Genomic DNA, 26,958 nt, shown 5'->3' on the forward strand with positions numbered 1-26,958 from the left:
CTAAACAAGCTAAAATATTAGCTGTATCTAAACTCTTTTCACCTCCCTCTTTTTTGCAGGATAGCTATTTGTTTCAAAGAAAATAACCAAAGCACTAACTGTTTGCAATTTTATAAGTATGAACTTACCTTTGCAGGAAATATGTTCTGTTGCACAGAAATTACCATCAGTTGTGAACATAGCAGTGAATCAATAACTGAAGCTTCTGTCACATTGACTCGCAGTGTATTTTTTATGTAGGTGGTAAATTCACTCCAGCAACAACCACAGGCTACATCTCCTCCAGTTCCAGATGCCCATACGCTTACTGCTGTGGGACAAGCAGATCCTCTTGTAAGGCGACAACGAGTACAGGACCTTATGGCGCAAATGCAAGGCCCCTACAACTTCATGCAGGTGTGTTGTTTCCTTTGCTCAAAATCAGTGATTCAATTAAAAGAGATTCTCCATCATTAAAAAAATACTACAATCCACTTGCATTTGGGAGCCTTTGTCTCCCATTGATTTGAACCAGCGTTCAGCTCTGGTTGATATAAATTTTAAGAGATATCTTTTAGTGAACCTTGTATGTATTCTTCTTAACTATCTAGGATTCTATGCTGGAATTTGAGAATCAGGCACTTGACCCTGCTATAGTTTCAGCCCAGCCTATGAATCCGGCACAAAATTTGGACATACCACAGATGGTTTGCCCTCCAGGTTGGTAATATAAATTGTATTTAGATGGAGATTAAGTAACTAACAACTTTTACTCTTTATGAAAGCTTAATGAAAACTCCTATTTTATAGTTGGAATTTCAGGTGGGCTTGTGGATGTGAACTATTATTTGAAGTTTGATACTGAATCTGCTCCCCCTTATCAGCCCGTGGGCTTTCATGCTCAAGTGGGAGAGCGTAAATGCTCTACCTGTAGTGAGCCAGTCATTTCTGCTGCCAGTCAGTAATGTACATTTGACGTGTTAATAGGTTTTTTGTGAACCTGGAGTATCTGATTGTTTAGGGGCTTAGCAGTCCAGCCATGAAGCCTACAACAACCATGGGATGTTTAGTGTGAACAAACGATAAGTAGTCAATCGCAGGCTGTTGTTTAAAAGTGGAAGTGGCAAGTGCACAGGAAACAGTGTGTTTCCTTTCTTCCACTCCGACACAACAGTCCATGCATTGTTTGAGATATGGGCTGTTATGTCTGAACAGGGCACTATCTTCAATATTTCTTCCAGAGAGATTTATAAATACTAGTCAAAGATTAAATAATTAACGACATAATGAAATACATGATACAGTCTGAGGCTTATCTTCTGTTAGTTTTCTGTAGTAAAGAAATCTCTTAATTTTACAACACAATACCTTAGCTGATAAACTGATTTTAACGTGGATGATTATATGTATTTCCAGTTCATACTGAATCCAGACTTGCTCAGCCCACCCAGGTTCCTGTGCAACCTGAAGCCACACAGGTAAGAATCCTTCCTTGAAAAGTATTGGAGAGAACCTCTTCTCTCTCTGCTCTCCAAGTATTAAGTTTTGCAAAAAATTCTGTAATATATTGTGATTAGCAGTGTGTAAAACCTTGAATTGATGGCAAAAGAAGGGGACGGCGGAGAATGAGGTGGCTAGATGCAGTCACCGAAGCAGTCGGTATGAGCTTAAGTGGACTCCTGAGGATAGTGGAGGACAGGAGAGCCTGGAGGAATGTTGTCCATGGAGTCGCAATGGGTTGGGTGCAACTTCGCAACTAACAAAAAAAACCTTGAATACTAAAAGAAGTTGACTTCAGAAAGTATGGATTGGATATGGTTTCACTGGTGCTGGAGGAAAGGAGTGGGGTAGTGATTTTATCCAGTCTCCTTCCACCTTGTATGCCCTAACACCGGCCTGGCAGTACTGTGGAAACTATGGGACATGGTGCTGAGGGCTATGAGATGAAAGACGTACGTAAAGTGCTTCCCTACCACCCTTTCTCTGCCTTCCAGGTCTCAAAAAAATTTAAGGCTCTTGTGGACCCAACCAGTTGTTCAATTTTGTAAAATGTTTAAAAACAAAATCTGAAGCATTTAATGTTCTGTGTGTTCTTCAGTAACTATTATGTCAGTTGCCTTGTGATAGTTCATCACAATTTTAAAAATTACATTTAATTTACTAAGCTTATTGGGGACACAGCTTGCTCCTATTTAAATGAAAGGGAAACTACCAAATGCCAGACATTTCAGGTCCATTCTTTGTGCAGTAGCTTTTTAAATTAATGGAAATTAATATGTTTGCAGGTATCATGCATTCTCTTTTTATGTCTATATGTTTTTCTGTACATTCTTCAGTGTACAAAAATGTTATTTTGCCATTTACACTCTTGGATAGTGCAAGCTTGCAGCACTGATTTCTTATTTGTCATGTTTTGGAATTTAAACTATGAAGTTGCTGGGATACATTGGACCGCTTCTGTTATTTAGTCTAAGGCTAGTATTTTGTTTAGGCTTATTTTGTTTGATTTTGATTTCTCTTTCTCCTGCAGAATTGGTGGATTGTATTGCATGTCACAATGAACCCCAAGCATTTTTTGTTTGCTTTTTAAAAAGTGTGATCTATTGTACACTACTAGTTTGCCTTACACCAGGTTTTTGGAATGTGATAGTGATAAAACACTTTTTTAACGTTTAACTAGAGTAGGTTTGAAATTGATCTTTATTTCCAGATAGAATTTTAAAGGACTCTGTTGGCCCTCAGTAGGAGGTCGATACTATCCAAACAAATGGTGAATGAGAATTAAACCTCTAACAGAAATAATGGTAGAATAAACTTTATTTTGGAATCTTGTTCATCTTGGCTACATCCATATGGAAGAAAATATGCTTGGAGGGCTTGATTTCATGTATTGAGAGATATTTTTAGGAAAAGTTACAAATTTTCATGACTGTAATTTTAAGAATAAAATTTTTGAGGTTCTCTGACTGCACTGAATTGTTCTGAGTTATTTATTTATTTATTTAGAATTTTTGTATGTCGTCCCATCGCTTATAGCCTTGGGACGGTAATTATTACACAGTCCTTTAAAATGTATGGATACTACATTATCTTGATCAGAGTTTATAGTCTTTAAAAGTTTATCAATACTTCCTTGAATTTAAATTCATTTTTAGGATGGAAATAAATACTTCTTTTCATTAAAGTCAGATGCAGAACTCACTCATTTGTATAACCTCCCCTCTCCCCCCACTTTCATATGTCAAATTATGTAGAACAACATTGTAATTAGAGATGAAAGTTTTCTTTACTCTTCTTAAGACTTCAAAAATACCAGAAAAGTCTTTGCGTTAATTGAGTTAGCCTGTTTCCTGAAGTGTCCTTTATCATACCTCTGTACAGCTGATAATAGTTCCTTGGGTATTTCTGCTAAGACAATAAATTAACTGCTTCATAGTTTACTAATTTAACAGATTAGGCAGAAATTAGGGATTCAGTTAATGAATTTCAGAATTAGTTTCAGTCGATATCCTTCCTGTTAACAATAATAAAAAACCTAAAATTCAGCATCGCACTAGATAACAGGGAAACTTGCTTACTGTCTCTCATCCTGCAAAGCTGCTATTGACTTCAGGAATGGATTGAATAATGCCTGGGTCTGTGATCTCCATGCTGGCCTACTAACATATTATCATGTCCCTAATTTACTTGTTTGCCTTGGTTTTGACAGTGTGCATGTGTTTGGGCCTGGAATTCAGGTGCAAGTGTCCTGGCAATCTGCATGGTTTTCTCAGACCTTTAGGAAATAGAAAGGATTGTCCATGCCTGGCACATTGGATATGTATCTTAAGCTCAGTTGGCACAGCGCTCTCAAGACATTCTAGTGATGCTGGCATAGCTGGCTCTGAGGCCCCATGAAAGACTTCACCAAAAAACCAGATATTTGAAATGAGTTTTAGCTTTGCACAATCTTGAGTGTACCTTAGCAGGCTGTGCTGTACTATAAGAGAAGATTGCATGCAGGCCTACAAATGCTAGAACATCATAAAATTTAAATGTTTCTTTGTATCTGGCCTTCCTAGAAACTACTGGCAAATAATACTTTTAGGTCAGAGCAGGGCTTACATAGATAAGCTACATGAATACTTTTTTGAGTTTTTAAACATAAATAAATTAATATAGTAGAATGTTGGTAGCCCAAATGACAATTTTAAAAAATCACAGGATTCATGGCAAGGATTTACCCAGAGGCCCTGGCAGGAGTTTCTGCTAAATTTTAAAACTTTGACAGGTCCCCTTGGTTTCTTCCACAAGTGAGGGATATACAGCATCCCAGTCCATGTATCAACCTTCTCATTCAACAGAGCAGCGGCCTCAGAAAGACTCAATTGACCCAATTCAGGCAAGTTGATTCATTTTGGTTGGGAAGGGGAAACGTGCTGCATTCTTGCATATATGGATCATGAGAGTGCCCTCTAACTTGGAAATCACTTTGCTTTAGATAACAGATTCCTGGCCATTTTCCTAGCTTGTTCCTGTTTTTATTCCTGTTCTTCCATCTTCTAATGTTGGACAGCTACCATTTACCAGAAGCGGTTTCTTTACTATTTTAAACATGTTTTTGTGCATTTAATTAGAAGTTGACTGGGCAAAATTAATGCTTTCTTGATAGAGTGGACAAGTTTTGAAGATTCACTGTGATGTGCAGAAGTACTTACTTCCCACACTCATTTTAAGCAGTAGGATACTGCAGGAGGAAGAGTGTCAGCATCCTATTCCCCAATTATATAGAGCAGAATAATAAATGTTAGATAAATAGTAAGCCTCCTTACCTTAAGAATATTTGATGAACTAGTGCCTCTGTTTCATGATAGAATATCACACAGTATTGATTCATGGCTCATTAATATCATACTGAATTTTAATTGTCAGGCTTCAATAACCTTAAGTGCAGATCAGACACCAACATCATCACCACTTCCAGCTGCATCCCAGCCTCAGGTATTTCAGGCTCCCTCTAGCAAGCCATTGCATACCAGCGGAATCAATGTTAACGCAGCTCCATTCCAGTCCATGCAGACAGTAAGTACCAACTAATATTGAACATTGATTATGGATGTTAAAATTATTGTAAATAGGCAACTTAATAAATAATAATTATGCTGCGAATAATGTTGGTAGCTTCCTTGCTTGTGTTAACTTCACATAAGTTTCAGAAGAGTGGTGAAGATTTAAGAAAAATATGGACTGTGTTTGGTCTTATTTATTTCTCTTGCAGGTATTTAACATGAATGCACCTGTTCCTCCAGTCAATGAGCCAGAAACCCTAAAGCAACAAAATCAGTATCAGACCAGTTACAGTCAGACTTTCTCCAGTCAGCCTCACCAAGTAGAGCAATCAGAGCTTCAGCAAGAACAGCAGCTTCAGACAGGTAAAATTGTGAAAGATGGAAACTTTAAATGTTTCATCTTGAAAAACAAACTTTCAAGATATGTAGACCAGATAAAATCAAATCCTTACATTATTGAAATAATGTAATGGGCATATATGGTGAGGAGGAGCAAGCTTATTGCATTTGTAGGGGACCCACAAAGGAAACATTTCTGTGGAATATAGTTACTGCTGGTGCCTGCATGTGCCATATCAGACCAAATCCATCTCCCAACTTGTAAGAGAAAATAATTAACAGAAACACTAGCAGATTCTATCAGTGTGGTTATACTGAATCCCTGCACAGACATCTAGGGAACATTCTACACGTTAAGGGAATTCAGACTGCCATGTTGGATTTAATTCTGCAAACAATCTTTCTTTAGGTAGGTAAACTTTTACTGTCCTACTCTTGGTGGCTCTTAAGCAGAGTACATTGGTGAGTTAGCTTGATATTATTTGAGTCTTTAGAAAACTGGCATATAAGTTCAAGCTTTTTGTGCTCTCTTGGTTTTTTCTTTTTTTCTCTATTTTAGTGGTTGGCACCTACCATGGTTCCCCGGACCAGTCCCATCAAGTGGCAGGTAACCACCAGCAGCCTCCACAACAGAATACTGGGTTCCCACGTAACAGTCAGCCTTATTATAACAGCCGAGGAGTGTCTCGTGGTGGATCACGCGGCACTCGAGGCTTAATGAATGGATACAGGGGACCAGCCAATGGGTTTAGAGGTAAAAACTTAAAAACCTTTAAAGACTAATTCTGAATGTTTTTCAGAAATGCAGACTGTCCAGGAGCTTAAGCATTATAGTGGCATGCTTTAATTTTTAATGAAGTTGTGGGCTGAAGAGTTGTCTAAGCTTGCTGCATTTGATTTGCCAAAGTGGTAGTAAATAAGCAGCAGAATACATGACAGCAAACCCATGAGAAAGAGCTAACATTGCAGCTGTTCCAGTGGAGGCCTGACATAACATAAGAGGAACTAACTTCCCAAGTGTAACCAGCCAAATGGCTACATTTTTCAGGTCTTGTTGTTTCCTTTAATATTTGGAGAAGGACTTTATATTGTGGTGCCTGTGTTTATCAAATCACTTAAAATAGTTATTTATAAATATATATAATATGAAATATTGAGCAATACTGAAGATATTGAGTGGTGTGCAACAGCCAGGTGCAGTTTAAACACCCACTAATTTGGTATCAGAAAAGATTAAGAGTGGCACAGGTTTAGGAAGTTCATCCAGTATTTTCTGCCATGCAGTATTACATTGTGCAAGGGTAGCAAGTGGTGAACAATGTTGCCACTGTTTCATGTATAATAAAACACTTGCTAGCAGGAATCAACAAGTTTTTCTTTCCCAGACTTTTCTCAGTCTGTTCGATGATGTATGGATTCCTTTCTCTGATACAGAATACTTTTTTCCTTACATATTCCCGTATAATTCTGAATATATGTATATATTTTCAATAAAGTAATATTTTTAAGTAATTCTTTATCCTGATTTTTAGGAGGGTATGATGGCTACCGCCCTTCATTTTCCAACACTCCAAATAGTGGTTACACACAGGCACAATTCAATGCTCCTCGAGACTATTCCAACTACCAGCGGGTAAGTTGATTGAACTGTGAGAAAACTAGCTTAGGGTGTTTTTTATTTTAGATCTACAACAACACACAACATATACATTTTTATACAAAAGTATTATATTCTTATATGACTTCAGGGTTAACCTTAAGGGTTTTCTTTTGGGTAAAAATTGGGCACAGCCTTAATATTTTCTACTTCCTGGTTTGCTTTATTAGATTGCAGTCATATCATTAATGATTGTTCTCATTAATAGTGAATTTGTGTAGTTGAGTGCCTTTCGGTTCCGAAGCGGAAAAGTGCCATCCAAAAATAATGATTTCTACACACACTGATACTCCCTAGGTATACAGAAATGTAAAAGTTTGGAAATTAAGTATTTTTAATTATCCCAAACTGCCTGAGTAGAATCTTTGCGCTTACAGGATGCTGCTACAGTTGAGCCAAGAGAAAAAGACTTGAAATGTGAAAGTTGGTCTGGATAATATTGTTTTGACATATAAAATATTTGAAACCTAACTGCATTAGTGTTGCTCTTTTTAAATTGCAGGATGGGTATCAACAGAATTTCAAGCGTGGCTCTGGACAAAGTGGTCCTCGAGGAGCCCCTCGAGGTAATGCGCTTGTAGCAAATTTCTGATTTCAATTTCTGTAGAGATCCTGTCAGGTTGCAGACTCACAGATATGTCTGTTCAAATGTGTTTAACTGTTGTTAGCATATGTTGAAATTTGTTACTGTATTTGGCTTTTGAGCTGTTAATTGTATTTTTTTCTTTTTAGTGTTATATTTAGGCTTCAAGGTTGCTTTGTAATCTTAACCAGTTGTGAGGTGTGTAATATTACCATGAAAAAATATCTGCCATGTCTCTAACCCTTTTTACTGGTCCAGTACTGTCTATATTTTGTTTCAAGTTATTGTTTGAATTAAGGTGAAAAACTGACAAGATCTCCAGGCAAATATCGAAATGCTATCTGCAGCTATTCACAGTTGAAATCATATATGCAGCAGTGCTATACCTTAAACGGTAAAAAATAACTGTGCACAAAACTAATACTCAGTTATAACATTCAATATTAATTGGTAGTAGTATTCAAGTATCTTTCAATGCAAATCTTTCAAGACTTATTGCTAGCAATATGGCAGACATTTGGTATCCAAAGTCTGTCTTCCTCTGATAAGCGAACAGTATCAAACCCTGTCACTTGCTTCTAGGCATTTAAACAGATATACTTGGAGAGCAGACTAGATGAACACAGATGCACACATGCACAGTGCCATGATGAATGTTACTGGCTTTCTTGATCTAAAAATAAAGTGCTATTTTTGTTTTCTAGGTCGTGGAGGTCCTCCAAGACCCACCCGAGGGATGCCTCAGATGAATGCTCAGCAAGTGAATTGATCTAATTCACAGGATTTACATTTAAAACGCCAAAAACACACTGGCCAGTGTACCATAAATGTTACCAGAAGAGTTCTCTTTGTTCTCCTTTATAGGAAGTTCATAGTAAAGGGATTATTTTCATTGCCCATAAAGACAAGACTACAGTTGTCAGCTTTATATTACCCGGATATGGAAAGAAGCGGTGTTTACTCTGCATGTTCTATCCTAAGCGTCATCTTGAGCCTTGCACATGAGATCCAGAATTTTTACCCTTGCTCTGATTAAAAGCAAAAATTGCAGTTTTGTGGGGATGAAAATCTCCATAGTTAACTGCACTGGCAGAAATAACCTTGACTGACTCCATTGATGTTATATAGTGCTGCAGCAAATTTGGATATAAATCTGTAAATCCCTAAAGGTTTTACTCAGACAATTGGTATATTTAAACTTTTACATGAAAGGAAGATGGAAGAAGTGGAAGTGTGGCTTTACAGAGCAACTACATTTCAGCTTTTTCTGTTAGACTTGAAGCACTGAACATTTAAATGCCTATACCCCTAACTAGTTAATAAGCTGATGGTCAGCTTAGGCATGCCCTTAGTTACAGCACTTTCCTATTAGGCCTGACTTGCTGTGGCAAAGGGATGCATTAATTGTTTTGTGTAACTGTTGATATAATTGTGTAAACCCAAAATTAGGCTTTGATTGGCACTTTAAATTTTTTTGTAAGGAATAGAAGATGTAACCTGGATGGCCACCTGTGTTTTTAATGTGAAGTGTTAAAGAGTTCTCTCCTGAACACATTTCTTTGATAGCAATGACATTTGTAAGGATTGGTATTCTTTATCTTTCCTTATGACTTGCGCATTGTCTGTCACTAATACTTGATCTTGCTGTATTATCTCCTTAATAACTGATGCCGGTACTGAATGGATATTCATAATACTTCTGGTCACATGTTTTTTCTTCTGCAGCCTAAAGGTTTTAAGAAATCTCAGATTGCTGCTGCTGCCCTTTTAAATTGCTCTCTTTTGAAAAGCACCAGTATGTGATTGGATTGGTTTCCCCTTTTAAGGGAAATTACAGCCTGCAGTTATAGATCGAAGCAAGATAAATAAAACATGTTTATAAAAAAATGTATCCTTTAACATACCTTCAGTTACTTGTGCAAACTTAATAGAGAAGTAGACTTTTCGCAAGTATATATTCTGTACTTTAGAAACAGAGCAAGTCAGAAGGGGTTTCCCAGACCAACTAGTCTGGCCCCCAGCTCTAGCCAGCTCCACTCATGACACTTCTTTACATGACACAGATGCTCAAAGATATTTAAATAGTTAACACATGGGCTGTTACTGACCATTTCAGTCATCTTACTGCAGCTATATTTAAGTTTCTGAGCCAGAAGTGTGAATTGTGTGCATGGTACCTGATGGTGGATACAGGCTTCAGAAACTTCTGAAGAAGAATTTCTGAATTATTTGGGAATGTATTTTACAGAAGCCTGTTCTTGTGTGAACAGTGGTATCTTCTTAATACAAATTAAGGCTGTTTCTTGCTTAAATGAGTTTTTTAATTGAAAGAGAAGAGTTGCTGGATTTCATCTCAAGTTGAGGAAACTACTTCTAAGTCATTTGACATCTGTTCTTGATCCTATACATTTAGAAAGGGTAGAATCTTCAGTTATAGCACAAAAGCTGTGTAAACTATTAGTTGGGGATGTCCTATGCTGTAATTACTAAGTAGTATTAGGATGCAATGCCCGTAAGCCCGAATTCAGACTGAAAAGTAACAACCATTCTTTTTTTTTTTTTTAAGCTTAGTAACAGCTTTGAATAGTATCTAAAGCCAAAAGTAGACTAAAGCTGAACAGGCTAGGGCTGTATATTCTGTGTGATACATTAGGCCAAAATAGCTCAAACTATGATCAATAGAAGAAGCAACATATATAAATCATGTAAATAAGTTACCTGCTTGCTTATTTTACACAAATGCTATTGCTAGCTATGGATTATGGGAAGGAGCCATGCAGCAGAGTGATGCGCAAACTGTCTGAATACCTAGATAACTTAGTTCCCTCTTTGGCTACTGTAATACCATCTGACTATCCTTCATGATTTTAGATCCATAATTAAAACTGTAGGGTCAGAAGCACTTGCTTCATTTTTAAAAAGAAAAGGTGGGGAGAAGAAAGCACTGATATTTTCATGCTGTTGAATTCTGTGACACAAGGTCCTATGGTGGAATAATTCAGAGACAAAACTTGAGGAAATGAGTTAGATGACTAGTCAGTGTGTTTATTTCCATGATATAAGTAGGCACAGTGAAATCTCTTCTGTTAAAGTGAAACCAAATTAGCAAATTTAAAATATTAGTGCTCTTCTTTCCGGACTGTCTCAATACAACCCAAGAACTATGAGCTTTGAGACTGGAGTGGTTCTATTCAGGGTTCCCTCATACTATGCCTTATATTCAGAAAGTTTTAAATGGAGATATTTATTACATTACCTATGCACCCCACCTTTAGTAAGGAAATAGGCACTCTTATTAATAAATTGGAATAAAGCTAAGCAATATGCAGGAAGAGCTTGCCTACGATAGAAAAGCTACTGGTAAAGCAACTTAACACACACTGAAAAAGAATTGATTGCATTTGCCTGGATCAGAATATTGGTTCAGCAGCAATCAATGAAGTAGCAGTCTTGTGCCAGTTACACATCCTTCAGAATTTAGAAGTCTGAGAGTTCCCACTCACTGATACCATGCTGTCCAAACCCTTGTAATATCTTGATAAAAAAGATGACATTTGCCCAAAATAACTGAGTGCAGCTGAGCTATTGACCTGCACAACTGTCTACAATAAGGAAATCTACAGATACACTGTAGATTGTACAAGAAAATATTTTCATGTTGCACAATCTCTAGTTATATTTTGTTACAAATAGAAATTCCCTGTTCAGTATCCATGTTCAGTTTACTGTTTCTTCTAGAAGTTTTCCACATGAAAAAGCAAAAACACACCTTTGAGTTCCCTCCTGCTACTATACCTGCTTCTAAATGGTGCCTAAAAAGTGTAATGAACAGTTCAAGAGAAATAAAATTGAAGCCATTTAAACCCTTAACTGATACCAGATTACAATGTAGCCAATCAGTTTACACTTGTAAACAGATTTTTAAGGAAAAGTCAATTTACTTCTCATGTGTATACATCAGGCAAATAGAATTTCTTGCCTTGGTGTTTAATTGCACCTATATTGTTTAGGGGGTTATTTTAAACTGCAGTACATTTGAACTGATGACTTTTTATTAAAAATATATATTTTCTAACATTTAGAGTCTGACACACTGGATGTATATTAAAAACCTACTGCAACCAATTACACAAGCCTGCCTGAAGTATTGCCATAGTAATTTCCTTCATCTTTTTCCACCCATACAAACTGAGTTTCATTTTTTAAAACTTGCACTTCATTTCATTGGGAAAGGGTGCTTATAGTCCTCTCCTTTAAATATAATAGTGTCTTGTGAGTATTGCTTAATCTTGGCTATTAAATTGTATGTGTTTAAATTTGTTCAAAGCCACTTTGGTAATATTTATCTATGCAAATATTGTGAGCTTTGAGGCTATTTTATTTGGACATTTCCTGCAAAAAATGCAATTAGTGGCTCTGCAGTTGTTTTGTGGACTTTAAACTGCAGAACATGTTGGTAGCCACTGGCTTTTACTGCTCCTATCCAATTGGCATTTATTTTGTCATCCTTGTATGGAAAAAGCTTTAGAACTGGGAATTCTATTGAAATTATGACATTTAGATTATTAGAAGCTTTACTTTATGTTTACATGAACATCACCAGCACTAATGTTACTTGGGATGTTTCCACCAGTGTCAATATTACCACAGATAAAATAATGGGACATGGTTTAAATGTGTGGTGTCTGTATGTAAAACAAAACTCTTGTTTAGCATGTTTAAACCAAGCTGTGGTTATTGTACAACATTAACACACCAGAACAGGAATCCATAGTGTTAAGAGTGTTAAAGTAGACACAGTTTTCAGCAGTCCAGATTAAACATGATGCTGAGTGTGTAGGATTGCCAGTGAATAAGATTTTGGTATACATGTCATCTCACGCTTGAACTGAGAAAGAGCTGTGAACAATTGTAAGTTGCATAATTATGTACATTGCATTGAGTGTTTTTCGTTGGGGGCAGGGGTTATCCAATAGTAGCTACACAGTAAGATGATGTAGAAATTTCTGACCAGTATGCCTATAGATTACCTTATATGGGAAATATCATCAGCAAAAATGTGGCTTCTGCAAGTGAAAGAGCTTAAAATTCATGCATGTCAGTGCTGAACTGTCCAAATGGCTTCAGCTGCTAACTTGAAAGTATAACTGAGTGAGCAACATTTTTGTTTCAGGGCAGTAATACTTAAAGAACCAGTTCAGACCTTGCACAGGGAAGATGCTTTGGCTTACTAATTTGGATTTTCATTCACCTTTAATGTCCAAAGGTGAATGCCCTCAGTTTTACTGCACTGCCATTTTACAATCTTTTAGTAAAATCATTTGATAATAGCATCACTGGCTACTGGAAGATAAGGCTAAATGTGTTTATGTGCTAGACTTTTTGCAAAAACGTTGCAAATTAAACCTGATTTTGTTTGCTCATAGTTGGACAAATGTCTCTGCTCGTGCAATATCAAATCTATGCTTTGAATAAGGCATGCAGAATCTCCATTTTTCAAACACAATTCTGTGAGGTTGATACATGTTGATATTTACAATGTTTTTTAAAAATACACTTTGATGTGACTTGTAAGCTACCTTGAAAGGAGCTGATTCTTGGATAAAGGTGAACTATTACAGTAATACATACGTAAACATGGCTGCAAAGACAGCAGCCTCTGGTTAACTTAAAAGTACCAACCTGGCAGCAGCATCTGTAAATAACATATAAACAGGGTTGATATCTGAAAAACCAGTGAACAAAGCTATAAGCAATGTTGATGCATTTACCTTCAGCAGTCATATGAGATTGCTTACTGTAAATTTATTTAAATTTAGAAATTAAGGCTATCTTCATAGAGTAGTACTGTGAAAATAAGGGCTAATACAAAGTAATTAGTTTTGAATGATTGAGCATATTCTTAAGTCATTGAGTCTGCAAAATAACATAGAACTAAATAATAATATTTGGCAAATTGATTTAAAGCCTAAGCCCATTTATCAGTATTTATCAAATACAGTTAAAATGAACTTTGTTGTACTTGAGAAAAAAATATGTTTATTTGTGCTGTACTGTTACCTCAGCAAAAAGCACCTTGGAAACAGATTGGCCTTAAGTATTAATAATTACAGTTAGGAGTTATCTTACAGCCAAAGGTCTCAGGGATATGTACATAATAAAAGCAGAACAAGTATAAGGCTAGAGATCTGAGCAGGGCTGTGAAAGAGGATTATTTTGGAGAACACCCAGAGTTGCCATAAATTGGAAAGAAATAAGTGAAATAAGCATTAAAATAAGCAGCCAATACAAATCATTAAGCTAAAATAGATTTAAAAGCTGCATGGGAGATATAGGTCATCTCTCTCTGAACTGATCCTAGTGATGGACTGACATCCAGTATCACTGTTGCAATCCAGAACTTGCATCCAATCAACAAAGGACTTTCTGAAACATCTGAGCTGTCTCAATATTGCTCAAAGGTAGTCCTGCAAAGAGTGTGATAGTAGTATGTGGCATGGTAATGGCATTTGTTATGATGGCCAGATTAACCACCTTTAGGAGTGGGCATAGTTGGACCAATCTCAGGTGAGTAAAGGTACTGGCCACCACTGACATCTGGACGTGCAAGTATAGGAGTGAATCCAACCTTACTTCAAACCACAAACTTTATTTTTCAGGGGGAAGGCATCCAGTCACCCATTTGACTAGAATTTTGTCTTGAGTTACGTTTCACTTTGCTTGGTTTTGTCAATACATCTTCAGATATTGTTTTATCATTTGCCTTCCAGCAGCTTCTAAAGGGAGATGAGGCTGCAACGCTGCACACATCGCAAAGTGGCATGATAGATGCACGGCATTGTGCTGTTAAACTCCATCCCACACTTTTATAAAAAGATATTGGTCTAAAGAGTTCATTAGCAAAATCAATTTCTGTAATTTTTCAGAACAAGGAATCAGTTTCCTTAAATTGTTTTTAAAATTCAGTTGTACAGTGCTAAATGTATACACAAAGATGCAAACATAAATAATTGCAAATTATTCAGCCTATGATTCAAAAAGTTGCAACTGAGCAACAAAATGGAATCCTATAGATGTTTTATAAGAAACACATCAAATTTCAGCCACGATCTTATACATGCCACTATTGGCTTACAGCACAATCCAATACGTGTACATGAAAATAATTTGCTCGAGTTCAATGAAACTTACTCGCAAAAAACGATATGGGATTGCAGCGCGAGTTAGCTTCCTATTTGTGTTGTAATCGCTACGATGCCGTATCTCACAAGGTTGAGGGGAGAACTGCATATAATGCACAGAAAGTACTTTGAACAATTGAAATGGCTAATTGGCTCACGTCCAAACCGATTTACAGTTCCACTGGTAATTTACAGCAGGCTAGGGCTGAGCATGGCTCCTCCTAAATTAAGACCCATTGAATTAATTTTGCAGCCCTAATAGTGTAGGGCTGCAAAAGCAAAATCCTAAAGGCACTTGCGTGAGAATGACCACAGTTAATGAATGCTGGGTCGAGGCAAGGCTCCATCTGCCCGTATGAAACAAGTAGGACATGAGTACGATCCTGCTCGCGGCAACTGGTGCACGTCGGCATACTGACCCAAATGCTAGAGCCATCTTACAGCCACCAGGACTAGTGACCACTAACATTCTCGTGGTGTTAGTCCTGCTTAACTATTGAAATTAATGGGAGTTAAACTGAATACCACCCGCCAGTGTCCCGCCGCAGAACATAAGGCACAAAACAGCAACACAAGCAGAGCCGAGCCCACTTTCCCGCAGGATCTTCCGCAAACCAAACGCCTGACGCACAGGAAAAGCCTCGTGTGCCGGGAGCTCCTCCCCTTCCTGTCTGGGACTAGTCGGCGGAAGGCAGAGCGCAGGCGAAGGAGAGACCCGTGGCTGGAGGACCGCTTTCCCTCCTTGGCAGGCACCCTTGGCAGGCGTGCGGCCGGGGTGGTCTCAGTGTAGCCGGAGCCTCCTTCCGTGCCCCGCCTGTCCCTCTCCCGAGAAGACGTCCTCGTTGGCACGGTCCTTTCCGCTGCGCGTTCCACATGGTTTTGCACGTGGGAAGGTGGTCCTAGACCTGAGTTAAAAGACGGTGCTAGCAGCTTCGCTTGCATCCTGGATCTAGAAAGAAAGGAGCGGAAAACGTAAGAGGAGAGTGACGGCTCGGAGCTGTGTTTGGAGTTTTCAGCCTCCACGTGTTTTGAGGTTTTGTCTTGTTTGTGCCTACAGTATAGTCCTGTATGGGTCTGTTCAGAAGAAGAATGCCTGATCCTAGTTTCGAAGCGGGTATTGTATATTGTAGGCTGTGAGCCTGAAGAGGCTTTGGAAGCAACCCCATCCCTGTTGAGAGAGGGAGAGAATGAATGAGAGAGTCCTACAATTCCCAGCATTCCTCAGCCATTCCCTACTGGCTGGAGGTTGCTGGGAGTTGTAGGACTTTTCTTCTGTCTAAGCAAGCGTAAGACTGCTCTTAACTTGAAATGTTAGTGTGTGTGAGACTTTATTGTAAGAAATTTTGCTGTTTGGCTTGGAACTGCATTTATTATTGTTTATATGAAATGTCTTGCTATATTTGAGAGAATTGTACTGAAGGCTTTATAATTTAGAGCCTTTGCATATTCATGACAGGTGTGTTGCAGTCTTATGCATTTGAGAGCAAGTGCCCACCAAAATCAGTGTAATTTCCTTTACAAGAAAGGTGTGCAGGAAGTGCAAAATTAGAACTTTGTGAATAAGAGATTCCAGCTGCAATCCTGCTTGCATATTTTGGGGTAGCTCCTATGGAATTTAATAGCACTTTCTTTTGCATAGACATGCACTGAGTTGCATTTTCAGTAGATTTGAGGCTATAGAAGGCCAATGCTTGCATTTTTAAAGGAAAGGCAACTTTAAGATTCCAAAAGTTAGGATATTGTTTATTCTAAACAAAAATCAAGTCATTTCCTACTTTCTTCAATCATTTGTATAGTGATTTTAGAAAGTTTCAAAGCATGATTATTGGTTCAGAAGATCTGACATCTCTTGTTTCTGCACTGAGGCATAGGATGGATGAGAACGGGATTACAATTTTGCAGTCGATGCCTGTCCCAGGACTCGATGAATGTAATTGATTTGTGATTGTGATCTTCCAGATGTTTTGAACTCTATATAATCAAATCAAACTGCTAATCACATCATAATCCCTCACTGTTGGCTATAATTACTAGAACTGATGTTACAAGTCCTAAACCTACTGGGGAGTGAGACTCATTGAACTTTTTCAAACTTTCTTTTGATTGGGCTGGTAATGCAACACAGTCATTCGTTTTCATGATTGCTATTGCTAGGAAGTGCTACATAGCTTAGATGCTCGTACTTCACTATGATTTTGAGAGTTATGTGCTAGCTTCTGTTCCCATTCATTTACTTGGCTGCTGCTGGGATCATGAAAGAATCCTGGTTCTTTCAAGGGAAACATTTCTGTTGTTAGAACACTGGAGACATTTGTGCTTAGATATCTGAAATGTGTCTCCTTCTCTCTTCATGAAAAAAGGATGGCACTTAAAATATTGTTTCTTGCCACATCTGCCATAATCATGCATGCAAAATACCTTGTTTGCACAAGGTTCTTAATAGAGCTTTAAGTTTTAGCCTGTGATCCTAAATATACTTACCGGGAAGCATACGCTTACTAGAGCTTGCATCTGTGGAAACATGCATAGGGTTGTGGTGCAGCTTGTATTACTGTCACTGAAAGCATTCTAGGACAAGAAAGAACTTAGGGTTCTGAGTTGCTGGATGAGTAGTGCTTCTATAGCAAGGCTGGGGAATTGATGCTTATCACCATTCAACTGCTTAAGATATAGTACCTAAATAGAGTTGCTGGAATGTCTACAAACTTTACAGGATCTGTGGCTGAAAATGTTGCGCAAGAAAGTGGATAATCGCATTCGGATACTGATTGAGAATGGAGTGGCTGAGCGGCATAGGACACTCGTCGTTGTAGTGGGGGATCATGGCAAAGATCAGGTGAGGTGTAATTCATGACTCTTTGGTTTGTTTGTTTGTTTTTTTGCTAATATATAATAGCCTTTCTTTTCTTTCAAGAGATGGGGATCTGTCAGTTCATGTCTTTGAGTAATTTTGCTTTGGGAAACTCCCAAGCACAAAGTGTTGTTTTATCTTTCTTTTTTCTTCACATCTGATGCTCTGCCTTGTGAAGCAAGGGAAGATTCTGTGTCAGTGTTCCCCAACCTGGTATTCCCCAGGTGTATTGGAATGTAACTCCTAGCATCCCATCTGGCTCCCAGAATTTCCCATGCTGGCTGGGGAATGCTGATAATTGTAGTCTAGCAATTCTGTACTACACCAGTTTTGAGAGAGACTGAGCACCAGTCTGTGTGAAAGCTGTTTCCAATATAGAACATCTGACATAGCAAAAGCAAAATTCTAGCTTGGGAACCTTTTTCAGTTAGATCCCCCAGGGTGCTACTTGCCTTCCTACATCACTAAAAATGGTTTTTTTTACCATCACTTGACAGGTGGTCATACTCCATCATATGTTGTCCAAAGCAACTGTAAAGGCTCGTCCATCAGTATTATGGTGCTATAAGAAAGAGCTGGGCTTTAGCAGGTAAATATGTTTGCATGTCCTTTTTTTCTTTAGTTTTCCTTTAATTTGGTCTCATAAATGTGTGAGCAGGCTACAAATTAGATGCAGAAGTTGTTAGATTTTTTTCTAGTATTTGTAAGTAAGTATTTTGTGGCAGGGGATGGGAGTTACTTGTATTCTTGGACCAGGCCTGGGAACAGTTTTGATACTTACTCTGCTCTTTCTGGCTAGGCCAGATATATCTCTTTTCTGTTCTGTGGTGGCTGGGGCATGCAGGTAGGTGTAGGATTTTTTTCTGTCAAGATATGCATAGGATTCCACCTTGGATTCTATCTTGTTTGCTTAGTAATATCAATACTTAATTCCCCTTTGCTGTCTTATGCATTCATCTCCTCCATGAAACCTTTTCTCAAGTCTGTTCTTTCCATTAAGCAATTGTTTTTTCAATCTTCATACACAGTCAGCAAAGAAGTCCAAATTATCTTCCCATCAGTTCCCAGTCACAAAATTAGAATCAGGTTGATGAGATGTCAGTGCTGATCATAATCATAAGGGTAGCAAACCTATGCTTACTTACCTAGGAGAAGACGATGTAACTTATTTCTGAATCAACATGCATGTGACCGCACTGTAAGTTTCATGATTTTCCATTGGGGCTGTCTAATTTGTCCTCCTCTCCTCCCTGCAGTCACCGTAAGAAAAGAATGAGACAGTTGCAGAAGAAGATTAAAACTGGAATGTTAGATCTGAAGCAAGATGACCCCTTTGAGTTGTTCATTGCCGCCACAAACATTCGTTACTGTTACTACAATGAAACTCACAAAATTCTTGGAAATACTTTTGGCATGTGTGTACTCCAGGTAGGAAGATACCTGCTTGTGTGTGTCTTTACTTAAAACATTTTATCACACTCCTCAACCAAAAAGGGTCTCTAGGTAGCTAATGCTCAGTAAGTAAAAACAGTCTCTGCCTACAGGTTTACAATCTAAAATACATGACACAGAAGCGAAAAAGGGACAAGATGGGGAGATGAAAAAAGCAAGTTCTTTTTCAGCAGGGATGGTGGAACAGCATAACCCTAACCCCCATCTTCTCTTCGTATGGCGGTGACAGTGGAGGGAGGAGTCTGATGAAGGTTACAGATTTAGGGCATCCATAAGAATGTTAAAAATAGGAAAGTCTCTTTGTGGAAGTCATTTGGGTGGGTTGTATACACTGTACATCAGCTTCATTTGAACTGCCAGCAATGTACTTGCAAAGATACGACAATGCTTGTGTTTACCCAACGTATATTTTTCTATATGGCATTTCTCTGTTGCATTACTAAAATCATCCATGTTGAAACTTCCATGACATATACAATCTGTTCAGAAGAACATATTAATGCAGTCTCCCTTTTTGTTTGAACCAGGGAACTATGGCCTTAAGCACTTACTAGGTTTGCACAATGCAGTAAGCCACCTACAAATGAGATGCACAGCATGTATTGTACATGGAAGGAGCCACAGTATGTCTGACAGATGGTCAGGCTCACTATGGCTCCTTCACCCTGAGTCCCCCAGCCAATCTCCCAGTGTCCTTTGCGGAAGAACTAGTATTGCCCTCCCTCTCTGCTCCAATTGTTACTTGTTTTTGTTTCAAAAATGCACAATTTAGCTTGTCTTTTTTCAGAAAATTGTACAGATAACTTCACATTTTTAAAGACTGGGTTTGTTACCAATCTTGCACAAGTGTGCTCTTAGAGCTCTTCCATATATTTAGTGTTGTTTAGTCAATTTCTTGAATATTTCCACTATCAAATGTTACCAAAGGATTAAGTAACATGGATTTTGACTCGGCAAGACTATATGTATGAGGTAGCCATAAGAATGCACCAGCCAAAGACAGTTAATAATACGGAATAATAATAAAATTATAGGCACATTTTCACAATTTTCTGTAATCAATTTTTTAACTTGGTCATCAGCAACATGGGCAAAATTATGAGCAGCTCACTAGCAGATCCCTAGAACCTGCAGTGAAATTGTTTTCCTGGGTTTGCCATCCTATCAACATCTAGAACTATCCATAGAGGGTGGTTTCTTGCTAGTTAGCCACAACGGATTGTCAAGTTGTATGAACTAGGTCAGCATCTTGAAATTGGTTTAAGGTTGTTCCAGTGCCAATAAGTATTGTTTTTTGATTCAGATAAAAAAGCGCAGAGGTGATTCAATAGGAACTCCAGCACTGGCACACACAGCACTCCGGTGTGCTGTGAAGGGAGGGGTGGGTGCAGCACGTGTGGGAAAAAGGTTGTTCCGAACTTATTTAGCTGAAATGTGCTCCTCTGAACCAGGCCTCAGTGTTGAAGATGACTGCATGTGACTAGTAGAAGTCCAGTTTAGATTGACCAGCTGTATATGTACAAGAACAACCAGGCTTGCCAATTAAGACAGATACAGCTGTCAATAAATATGTGCTAGTGGATTCAAAGAATCAGCGTTCTGTTTCCTCCTGAGTTAGCACTGAACTTTATATTCTCCCCTCTCCTGTAAAAACAACCAAGCAGGTTCTAAAGGTCCAAAAGTCTTTTCAGAAGAGCACGTCTGTGCACAGAATAACTGAGTTTTACAGTCATTGAGTAGTGAAACATTCATGCCTGCAGAACCCCAATTGTTTGAGGTTTCTGGTTCCATCTGGCATGCGGGTGAGGAATGTGTGGCCTTCCAGGAATTGTTGGGCTGCAGTTGCCATCGGCTCTAAGCAGCATAGCTAGAGGTGAGGGATGATAAGGATGGTGGCAATATCCGTAGGACCACAAGCAAAGCTAGTGGCGCTGCAGGCAGGCATGGGAAGGCACTCGCTGTCTTTTGCATTCTGGATGGTGCTGATGGTAGCACAGCCGTAGATGCATAGCTCCGCTGGGGCTGACGTGTTAATTGTCTGCATCATTTCCTCCAGGACTTTGAAGCCTTGACACCAAATCTTCTTGCTAGAACAGTGGAAACTGTGGAAGGTGGAGGCATTGTTGCAATTCTTTTGAGAACTATGAACTCCCTGAAGCAGCTCTACACCATGACCATGGTATGGCTACTCCGAAGCTTCTTCGTGTGTGTGCGATGGCAAGTTGGCTTTCCCTGGGAGGGGCTCCAAGCTCCGTGTTAGAGCACAAGTCCTGCATGCAAAATGTCCCGGGTTCAGTCTTTGGCATCTCTGGTCAGAAAAGGACAGGGTCGGAGGTGATGAGAAAGGCCTCTTACCTGAAATTCTGCCTGCCAGTCAGAGTAGGGCATACTAGATGGGCAAATAGTCTGACCTAGCATAAAGCAGCTTCCTCTACTCTGTTTTGGATGAACAATTGGACTAGGGGCTTGTGCCTACATGGATGCATTTCAGTACCGAACTACTGCTAATCAGTAGCTTGATGGAACCTAACAGCTTCAGGCATCCTTTTCAGTCTTGGACTCTGTCTGCAGTGTCCAGACTTGGCTGTGCAATGTGTTTATCTAGTGCCTTCCTTAGCTACCTTTCCAAGACTGCAGTCTTCCCCCATTGGCTTAGCATATCTCCATGGGAAGAGTGGCTGAAATAAACCAGAGTCCAGCCATATGCAGAATGCCTTCTGTGCCTGCTGGAGTTACCAGGACTATTCTTCGGTATTGGTGGTGGTTTGGGTTCGAACAGGGTGTCTCTGCATATAGCAGCCATGAAGCAGGCAGTCCTTCTGCATGAAGACAGATTGATGCAAATAGCTTTGCCAGTCGTGCAGGCGCCTTGCCAGAAAAATTAGTTGACTAACAGGCATCAGCCAGTCAGTCAGTCCCCCTGCAGGATTCCAGGCAAAGTTGTACCTATGTACCAAAAGCATCTGCAAACTACTCTAGCCTCCTGTGTGAGGAAGGTAGCAATGGGTGCTTGGGGAAACCGGTTGTTTACAGTAGGGTTGCCAGATGTTTCTTAGCTCTGAGGGCCAAATTCTGTTTCTGAGAAGCATTTGGAGCTGTATTCCAGGAGTGGGTGAGGCCAAAGGGTATGACCCAAATAACAAGTCCCCACAAACACCCAACATAATGTAGTTTTCAGCTCTCACTGCCAGTATCCCAGCTGCAAGGAGAGGCCCGGCCCGGTGCAATTGGCCGTGTCAAGCAAAGCAGCAGTCCTGTCTCTGCCACCCAGCTGCTCACTTGGCCAGCCGGCTAGGGGCCACACAAGCCATGCCTGCCCACTCATTCTTTCCTCAGAACTGACCCTTTGTAGCAGCTCTGTGCTTTGGGGCACAGAGAAAAGCAGCCAGCTGGACTGACTGGCCGAGCGAACAGGAGCAGACCTGGAGGTGGCTCAGGCAAGGAGGAGGACGTGGCTCTTTTGCAGCAGCTGGGAATGCAGGTTTCTCCCAGCGGCTCTTTTGCTGCAGCCAGCGCCGTGCAGTCGCTCTGGACGACATCTACTGGGTGTGGCAGTGAGCCAGCGACTGGCCTTCCTGGCAGGGAGCAAGGCAGGAAGGTGCAGTGCACTCTTCCCATTCCACTTCCCGCTGTGGGTGCATCAACTTGTGTACCAGCAGGGCTGGCTGTGACCCGCAGAAAAGCCAAAAACCCCCCAAACAGTTGGCTGGCAAGGCGAAGGCCTTCTGTCCTCTCCCAGTGGGCCATAGTTCATTGCTCAGCCTGCGCTTCTGCACTCTTGAACATGTGCATGAAAACACAAGGCAGTAAAACAAAATGAGAAGTAGGCATTATTACTCCAGTTCAGCCTCTCTAAATCTGGTTCTTTCCAAGACTCTGAGTCATCAACTCCCACCAGTCCCAGCCAGCACAGCCAGTGGTTGGGGATAATTGGAGTTGTGTGGCATAACTTCTGAAGGGTATTAGATTGGAGAGAGGCTTCCCTGGAGTAGAAAAATAATGGGAATGAGAAGAGAAGCAAAAATCGGGGTGAAATGTAGGGTTTGGAAGGCAGTCAAGCCAGCATAGGAGCCGTGCGAATCTTGGCAGCTCTGACTCTGCCATTAGCTTCAAGAAAACCCTTTGGGATTCACCAGACTTACTCTTCCTTTTCCAGGACGTGCACTCTCGCTACCGGACTGAGGCACATCAGGATGTGGTGGGACGATTTAATGAACGGTGGGTCATGCAGTTTGCAATGGTTTTGAACACGCAAACTAGCAAGGGTGCTTGTTCATGGAAAATGTGTCTGTCTGCCTAGCAGAATGATCTGTTTTTTGAGCCTTCTGGTCAGAGTAGCAATTCCATATTGGCCACAATGCTCTCTGTATTGAAGAATTTAGGTGTAATGCTGGTCATATAGGTGACAATACTTAGCAGCTCAGGTGCTGCTACACTTTCTCCCAGTGTGCCAGGTAAGCTGATAGGTACTCAGTACATTTTTGTAATGACTGTGTGAGATTCTGTCATGGCGCCCTGAAGTCCACTGGGGCACTGAGTATTCTGCAGCTTGCATGGCAGGATTGGATGGGGAAGCCGTTGCAGTGACACCAAAGGAAAGAGGGGTGAATTATATCTAGAAGTTAACATGTTCCATTTCGATGGCGATGGCACTACAGAGTCCTCTTATCTCACCGCACAGGTTCATTCTGTCTCTGGCCTCTTGCAAAACCTGCATGGTTGTTGATGATCAGCTTAACATCCTCCCAATCTCTAGCCATGTTGCAAACATTGTCGCTATCCCACCACGGTCACAGGTAAGCACGCTTTTGAGAAAAATAGAAGCTTCAAAATAAAATAAAGCCAGGACCATTTTCCCACAATAGATCTTTGTAATGGTAAATTTGTTATAGGGTAGGCTGTAAATATGGTAAGTAGAACTGGGACAGACAAACTTCCCAAGGACAGTGTCCAGTCTTCTGATTAATGATGGCAGCTGCTTTTTGATTTAGAAAACTCTTCTTTTGCTTATAGGAGGACAGCCTGAGTCCTCAGGATATGGAGCTGAAGGACCTAAAGGAAAGCCTCCAGGATACCCAGCCTGTAGGAGTGTTGGTTGATCGCTGTAAAACCCTGGATCAGGTTAGTATTCCTCTCAGCCTGGAATGAGATGGACATGGAGAGCCAGTGTGGCATCTTTGGCATGGCTAACAGTTCTGGACTGGAATGCAGAGGTCAGTCTGGGTTCTAGTCCCCGCTCAGCCAGAAGTTCAACTTTGGGCCAGTCACGGGACTCTCAGCCTAACCTACCCCACACGGAAGCTGGTTGTTGTTGGGAGGATAAATGGAGAAGAGGAGAACCTTGTAAGCTCTCTAGGGCTCCTTGCAAGAGGAAGAAAGGCAGGTTATAAATATAATTATATCTTAATAATTACAGTGTAGTGTAATAGTAAGGTGATGTGGTTGGATGAGCCCTGTGTCACCAGGCATTAGGCTTGTGGATGCCTTGAGCTGGTGAGGAGATGCTGTGTATGAAGGGAAGCAAAGCATCAGTAGCCCTTGGAGATTTTCCTTCTCCCCCAGCATGTAAGCTTTCAGGTATGGAAGTGGGGCCTACTAGAACAGGTCAGCCCCAAAATAAATGTGCATCGCTCCTTTTGGCTTCGTTCTCCTTCCTCCTTTATTTCTATTTTGATTACATTCTTTGTATTCCTTCGCGCCCTTGTGGCCTTGTTCAGCCAAAATAATTGCTTCTGACTGCTTGTTTTGTCACTGCTAGGCAAAAGCTGTTTTGAAATTCATTGAAGCAATTTCTGAGAAGACGCTAAGAAGCACCGTGGCTTTAACTGCGGCCAGAGGACGTGGCAAATCAGCCGCCTTGGGACTGGCCATAGCTGGGGCAGTGGCTTTTGGGCAAGTTACTCCTAGAGATTCTAAAATCTATTTCGTGTGGAAGTTTAGTTTTGTTTTGTTTTGTTGTGTTGTGTTGTGTTTAAATTCAGACAGAAAGGTAACATAGAACTGAAATCTTCAAATAAGCCTGAGAAGAATTTATTGAGTGCTAGTGAAAAACACTGAGGTGAACTTATGCTTGTTATCTTAGGCTGAGTGAGTTGTGAGTCAAATGCAGAGAGCTGACTGTTAGCCGTCAGTGCGGAAATCTAAGAGTGCAGGCAATCCAATGCACTTTTACAGACAGAAAAAAATCCTACAGGTCCTAGCATTCTTCAGCTGGCTCCTGATAACCACTTCCTCCTATTCTGAGAAGGAAATAATCACATGCAGAATCCTGAAGGAAAGGTCGAATAGTGCTTTGGGCATGAGTTTTTTAAAATTATTTTTGTTGTGGCTTGTGGAATTTTTTAAAAAATTGACTGTATAATTTCTGATTTTTCAGCCTTAACTAGGTCAGCAGATGAAAAAGACCTCATTACCCTGCTCAGTATTACTTCTGTACCTTAACCTCTCAAGGGCAGTGGCATATGACTTGAATGTGATTACCTGAGCAGATATTTGGAAAGCGAGATGTCCCATATTCAAGCCATGTGCCCCCCTTCAGCCAGCCCCATGATAGAGATCTTTGTTCAGGTGAGGCTAGGTCAAGCTGAAATCAGAACCATATTGAATCCAGAAGCTGCCAACCAAAAATAATACAAAGTATTTAATATTTGCAACTTGCCCTTCATGGAAGCTCCAGCTGACATTTTGTCTACTTCTTAAGTCTGGACTTAATTGAAAGTACTACTGACAGTTTCAAAAGTCCTTATAAAATGGTGAAGATAACATAGGATTCATTTTGTAACTGTGAGCCTTAAAAATAAGTTGGCATGTGAGCACCTGGAATTGCCTTTCCATTAGAGGCATTTCATAGAAGCACTTGGGCCAAAATACACATTACATGAATTGTATTGCGCATAAGTGAGCCTAATAGTTTTATTTACTTTAGTGTAACTGCATGCAGCTCTGATTCAGAGCAGCAAGCACCATGGGGAGGCGAAGGAATTTAACAGCATCCTCCCTATTAGCCCCCTGAAATTATGCCCCCCCCCCGTGTCTGGGGAGGGCGGTTAAAAGAGGAATTGTGTCTACCTTTTCAAGAGATAAAAAAATGGTATAGTCTATATCTTATCCTCCCCTTCTTGCTTCTTTGTAGGTACTCCAACATTTTTGTCACCTCTCCCAGTCCAGATAACCTTCAAACTCTCTTTGAATTTATATTCAAAGGCTTCGATGCGCTACAGTATCAGGTAACATGAACAGATATTCGATGGTTCCACAGAACCTGCTTGCATGAGAGGAGCACAGTTCATGGCTCCTTTTTGGAGCATTTTCTGCTGCAGTTCCCTGGCAGTTCTTTGAAAACAAACAAACAAAATCCAAGAAACCCACTGAATGAATGGGAACCTATGGCTGAGGCAGGTGTAAGTACTGGCACCCCATTTGCTGTGTCCCATTCTGCAGTGTAAAGGTTTTTAAAAGCAGCTCTTGAGAATTATGGTTCAATTTATTGGACTGGGAAATTTACACAAATGTAACAGCGGGGGAAGAACACGAGGGAAATTGGTGCACCGTAGGAATGGAGCAGCTCTTATGTGATGCTGACAAATTACAGGGAAGATGCATCTGTAATGGGCAGATGAAATTCTGCTGTCCCACCAAGCAAGGTTCTACAAAGACAGTAGTTATAATTGCTGTCAAAAAGAGAAGAGTCTTTGACTTAAAATGTCTTAATGTGCTGAGTAGTGTATGATTTGGTTCTCATAATGCTTCTTATGTTCATTGTTTTCAGGAACACCTGGATTATGAGATTATTCAGTCTCTCAATCCAGAATTTAGCAAAGCAGTTGTCAGAGTGAATGTCTTCAAGGAGCACAGACAGACTATTCAGG

At 40.0% G+C, this 26,958-nt stretch overlaps 2 protein-coding genes across 6 annotated transcripts in view; both read left to right on the top strand.

Moving 5' to 3' along the window:
* The window catches only part of CAPRIN1 (cell cycle associated protein 1), a 30,987-nt gene extending 21,490 nt beyond the window's left edge, over positions 1 to 9,497 (top strand). For 3 of the 5 annotated variants that reach the window (XM_044436896.1, XM_044436894.1, XM_044436895.1), the window contains 10 exons: positions 241 to 396; positions 591 to 699; positions 1,396 to 1,457; positions 4,250 to 4,360; positions 4,891 to 5,040; positions 5,237 to 5,390; positions 5,926 to 6,120; positions 6,899 to 6,999; positions 7,526 to 7,589; positions 8,311 to 9,497. In XM_044436896.1, coding sequence (XP_044292831.1) covers positions 241 to 396; positions 591 to 699; positions 1,396 to 1,457; positions 4,250 to 4,360; positions 4,891 to 5,040; positions 5,237 to 5,390; positions 5,926 to 6,120; positions 6,899 to 6,999; positions 7,526 to 7,589; positions 8,311 to 8,375 — 1,167 coding nt within the window. In that variant the 3' untranslated portion in view covers positions 8,376 to 9,497. The remainder of the gene's footprint in view (positions 1 to 240; positions 397 to 590; positions 700 to 1,395; positions 1,458 to 4,249; positions 4,361 to 4,890; positions 5,041 to 5,236; positions 5,391 to 5,925; positions 6,121 to 6,898; positions 7,000 to 7,525; positions 7,590 to 8,310) is intronic. The other 2 variants (XM_044436898.1, XM_044436897.1) reach the window with 2 other exon arrangements.
* A 5,951-nt stretch (positions 9,498 to 15,448) lies between these two features.
* The window catches only part of NAT10 (N-acetyltransferase 10), a 31,148-nt gene continuing 19,638 nt past the window's right edge, over positions 15,449 to 26,958 (top strand). The window contains exons 1-11 of the mRNA XM_044436893.1: positions 15,449 to 15,759; positions 17,501 to 17,623; positions 18,136 to 18,227; positions 18,895 to 19,066; positions 21,147 to 21,269; positions 23,247 to 23,308; positions 23,772 to 23,886; positions 24,104 to 24,211; positions 24,849 to 24,982; positions 26,223 to 26,316; positions 26,859 to 26,957. Of these exons, the coding sequence (XP_044292828.1) occupies positions 17,516 to 17,623; positions 18,136 to 18,227; positions 18,895 to 19,066; positions 21,147 to 21,269; positions 23,247 to 23,308; positions 23,772 to 23,886; positions 24,104 to 24,211; positions 24,849 to 24,982; positions 26,223 to 26,316; positions 26,859 to 26,957 (1,107 nt within the window). The 5' untranslated portion in view covers positions 15,449 to 15,759; positions 17,501 to 17,515. The remainder of the gene's footprint in view (positions 15,760 to 17,500; positions 17,624 to 18,135; positions 18,228 to 18,894; positions 19,067 to 21,146; positions 21,270 to 23,246; positions 23,309 to 23,771; positions 23,887 to 24,103; positions 24,212 to 24,848; positions 24,983 to 26,222; positions 26,317 to 26,858; position 26,958) is intronic.

Source organism: Varanus komodoensis, unplaced genomic scaffold, assembly GCF_004798865.1.
Source record: "Varanus komodoensis strain SLA01 unplaced genomic scaffold, ASM479886v1 scaffold3, whole genome shotgun sequence".
NCBI classification, from domain to species: domain Eukaryota; kingdom Metazoa; phylum Chordata; class Lepidosauria; order Squamata; family Varanidae; genus Varanus; species Varanus komodoensis.